The following is a 4161-nucleotide window of genomic DNA, read 5'->3' as shown; positions in this document are numbered from 1 at the left end:
TCTCTCTGTGTCTCTCTATGTCTCTCTGTGTCTCTCTGTCTCTCTCTGTTTATCTCTGTCTCTCTCTGTGTCTCTCTCTGTCTCTCTCTGTCTCGTCTCTGTGTTGCTCCGCTCCAGGGCGATATCTTCTCGTCCGAGTTCAGTCGCTCGCATCGCCTCCACCTCTCGCCCAACATCGATGGCAACACTTTGAGTTCATTATGAATAAATAAATAACGCCTCCCCAATCAAATCCGCGGCTTCCAGTCCCCAACACGAATGGAATTAAGGACAACCAACAGCAATAAAGCAAAAGACACGTGTCACATCACCAGCACCTTCCCTCCATAACTCCATTACTCCCTCCACTAATCCCTCCATCCATCCATCCGTCCGTCCGTCCCTCCTTCCACAGATTCCCTCCACCCATGCAGTCTTCCATAAGAATCCGCGCAACTTGTTAAATGTCTTCACGTTGCCGTTAAGTGGAACTCGAGCTGGAGAGGTTCCGACGGAGCAAGGAAGGGCAAGGCTGTCGGGCAGGGCTTGCAGGGGCAGCGAATGGCGAGGTAAGTAGTGACGGGGAAAGGCTGCTGAGCTGGAGGACAGGGGGCAAGGCCGCATAGCAGGACAAGGCTCGGTAGGGCTTCGTGACAATGCAGAGCGAAGTTGACCGCCGAGTTAACATTGCATGGCAAGGCTGGGTTTGAAGGGCACGGGATTATTCAAGACTGCGGAGCAAAGGTCACAGGGCAGGGTAAGAGCTACAGGGCAAGGCTGCAGAGCAGGGAACAACGACAGACCACGGGAGTTGCGCGATGGGGGGTTAAGGGCAAGGCTGAAGTTTCGGGGCAAGGCTGCGGTGGCCTCCATCGCGCTACGGGGTCTCGTCGCAGTGTTTGCATAGCGCGTTTCGGGTCCCGCCATGGAATCCTCCACCTCCTCCTCCTCCCGCGCCACCTCCACCACCTCCACCTCCTGCTGCTGCTGCTGCTGCTCCTCCCGGGCCAACCGCTCCGTGCAGCTGCGTCGCTCCCTTCTCCGCCGGACAAACGCTCTGCATCCCCACTAGCACCCCACCACCACCACCACCTCCTCCTGCTCCCCCTGCTCCCCCAGCCGCCGCGTGCATCGCCATGAGCCCCTGATAGGCCGGCTGCTCGTACAGCGACACCCGTGCCCCCTCCAGCCCCCCCGCAACGGCCGCGGGCAGGGCCGGCAGCGTGGGCAGGGAGGGCAGCGCGGGCAGCGAGGGCAACGCCTGCCCCTGGTTGAGGTAGGCGACGAGGCGACGCATCTCCTCGAGCGCCTGCGCCTGCATGAGGATGTAGTTCTTGGCCAGGAGCAGCGTGGCGATCTTGGAGAGCTTGCGCACCGAGGGGCTGTGCGCGTACGGGATCACGGCCCGCAGTTCGTCCAGCGCGTCGTTCAGGTCGTGCATGCGCCTCCTTTCGCGCGCGTTAATGCTCAAGCGCAGCGCCCTCTGCTCCTTGTTCTTGCGGCTCGAAGGCAGCTTCCCCGCTCCTCCTCCTGCTCCTGCCGCCGCCGTGGAGCTTCTGTCCCCCAGCCCCCCGAGTTCACCTCCTCCCCCGACTCCCCCGACTCCTCCTGCGCCGCCGCTGCCGCCTGCGGACGTCCCGTCGCCGCATCCTCCCCGCCCCTCGTCGCCCGCACCTTCGTCGCCTCCGCACCGCGTCCGCCCGCCCATCACCGAGCCGCGGTCGCTGTCGTCGTCCCCGCTGCTGTCGCCGCGCCGCGAACCCATCATGAGCAGCTCCTCCACGGCGCCGGGGGCCAGGCCGACCCCGAATCCCAAGCCGAGCCCCTGCAGCGCGACCCCCTGCAAGCCGACCCCGACCCCCGACCCCATCCCGACGGCCGAGCCGCCCCCGCCAGAGGACGCGAGGCCGGCCGACGCGGCGCCGTCATCGTCCACCCCGGCGCCTCCGACTCCTCCGCCGCCGCCGCCCCCTCCGATGCCGACTCCTCCACCGCCGTGAGCTCTCTGCTCGCGGCAGCAGGAGGAGGAGGGACCCGGGGACGCGGCGCACTCGCTCCACTGCCGAGCGCAGTCGCCCGCCGCTCCGATCGATCCTCCGCCTCCCGCTGACGCCGCTGAGGCCCCCCGCGGGCCGGCGGGCCCCCCGAGCTGCAGGTAAAGCTCCCCCCCCACCACCACCCGGTCACGCGCCGCGCCGCCCGCGATGTCCATACCCGGCGCTGGGTAGGGTCCGCGTGGCGGAGCGCAGCGCTCCACGCGAGCTATCTCATCCTCCTTCTCCTCACTCACTCGCTCGATCGCTCTCTGCCCTCCCCTCACTGATCCCCTCTCCTCCTCCTCTCCCTCTTTCCCCTCCTCCTCCTCCTCGCGCGCTCTCTCTCTCTACTCACTCTCTCCTCTGCTCCCTCCTCCCGTCTCACTCTCTGTGCACTCCCCTCTCTCGCTACTCCGCTATCACCCTCCTCCTCCTCTCTCTCCTCTCATCTTCTCTCACCTCCGTCTTGCCCTCTCCTCGTCCTCATCTCTAGCTTCTCTCTACTCCACTCTGCTCCTTCTCCACTCTCTGCCCCCTTCCCTCCTCCCCCTACGTCTCTCCTCCACACACTTCCTCGCTGCGCACCCCCGTGACAACCCCCTCTGTCTGTTCCCGTCTCCTCGTGTTCCATCCACCCCAATCCCAAATATCCCTCGGGAGCCGCGAGTGAGTCTCGATCTCTCTCGCTAACTATTCAACTCCCATCTCTCTCGACTCCACTCTGTGTCTACTCTCTGTCCACTCTCTCTCTCTCTCGAAGCTCACTCTCTCTCTACTCCGCCCTCCTCTCGTCGTCTTTACTCTCCTCTGCTCCGCGTCTCCCTCTCCTCGTGAGAGTGGGGAGAGAGGGAGAATAAGGGAGGGAGGGTTGGAGTGGGGGGCTGGGGGGAGCTGTGGATATGACTGTGTGTGAGTGATGTGTGTGATGGGTGTGTGTGTGTGATGTGTGCGTGTGATGGGTGTGCGTGTGTGTGATGGGTGCGTGTGCGATGGGTGTGTGATGGGTGTGTGTGTGATGGGTGTGTGATGTGTGTGTGATAGGTCCGTGTGTGATGGGTGTGCGTGTGTGATGTGTGTATGTGTGATGTGTGTATGTGTGATGTGTGTGTGTGATGGGTGCGTGTGTGATTGGTGTGTGTATGATGTGTGTGTGTGATGGGTGTGTGATGTGTGTGTGTGATGGGTGTGTGTGTGTGTGTGTGATGTATGTCTCGGTCATCTCGGTCAGTCGACCAGTGGCACCTGGGTCTGCCCCGTGACCTCCTGCCAGCGGGCTTTCGACACTTCACGTGGCCTCAAGGTGCACTTGGCCTGGCACAAGCATCGTGGTGACGTCACCGCCACTTAGTGGCGAATGGCGGTTGTTGTTGTTGTTGTTGATGTATGTGTGTTTGATGTGTGTGTGTGTGATGGATGTGCGTGTGATGTGTGTGAGTGAACCCAGTGACACGAGGTCGACTGCCGCTCACGGCCAACACCATTGATGATAAAGATCTGAACCGGTCCTGGACCTCCCCGAGCTCAACTCGCCCTCAAAATGAGTACCTGGTGCAGTGTCGAAACATCAGAACGAGAGAGACAAAGGCGGCCGGGCGTGGTGCTACTCACCTGCCCCCTCGCGTGCCGTACCGGTCCGTGCCGGCCTTCATTGGTGTTACAGCACTTGCCCTAACAATCTGTTAAGGCTACACGGGGGATCTTTGTAGTTGTGATGGGCATGTCTGCGTGTATGTGAGTCATGGGTGTATGTGTGTTATGGGTGTTTGAGTGACGTGTGTTGGATGATGTATGTGCGTGTGTGGTTGTGTGTCTGTGGTGCTGGCCACCCACCCCTCCGTGTGCCGTGCCGGCCTTCATAGGTGTTCGCTAACAGCACTTGCCCCAACAGTCTGTTAAGGCTACACGGGGGATATTTGTCTTGTGTATCTGTGATGCGCATGCATTGTGCCGTGTTATGCATGTGAGTGTGTGTGTGTCTGTATTTGTGAGTGTGAGTGTGTCTGTGACGTCTGTATCTGTGAGTGTGTCTGTGACGTCTGTATCTGTGAGTGTGTGTCTGTATCTGTGAGTGTGTGTGTCTGTATCTGTGAGTGTGTGTGTGTGTATCTGTGAGTGTGTGTGTGTCTGTATCTGTGAGTTTGTGTGT

The 4161-nt window shown here is 61.0% G+C and overlaps 1 protein-coding gene across 1 annotated transcript; it reads right to left on the bottom strand.

The window, feature by feature from the left end:
* Nucleotides 1-704: 704 nt before the first annotated feature.
* LOC133349071 (class E basic helix-loop-helix protein 22-like) lies at nt 705-2191 on the bottom strand. Its single transcript, XM_061562209.1, has 2 exons — nt 992-2191; nt 705-710 (listed from the first exon to the last, which is right to left on the bottom strand). The coding sequence occupies exons 1-2, from the start codon at nt 2189-2191 to the stop codon at nt 705-707; spliced, it is 1206 nt and encodes a 401-aa protein (XP_061418193.1).
* Nucleotides 2192-4161: the final 1970 nt, after the last annotated feature.

This window comes from Lethenteron reissneri, chromosome 29 (assembly GCF_015708825.2).
Source record: "Lethenteron reissneri isolate LAM-NWPU_2019-01 chromosome 29, ASM1570882v1, whole genome shotgun sequence".
Taxonomy (NCBI): domain Eukaryota; kingdom Metazoa; phylum Chordata; class Hyperoartia; order Petromyzontiformes; family Petromyzontidae; genus Lethenteron; species Lethenteron reissneri.
Note: the sequence above shows the minus strand (reverse complement) of the source record. Positions and strands in the feature narration are given on the sequence as shown.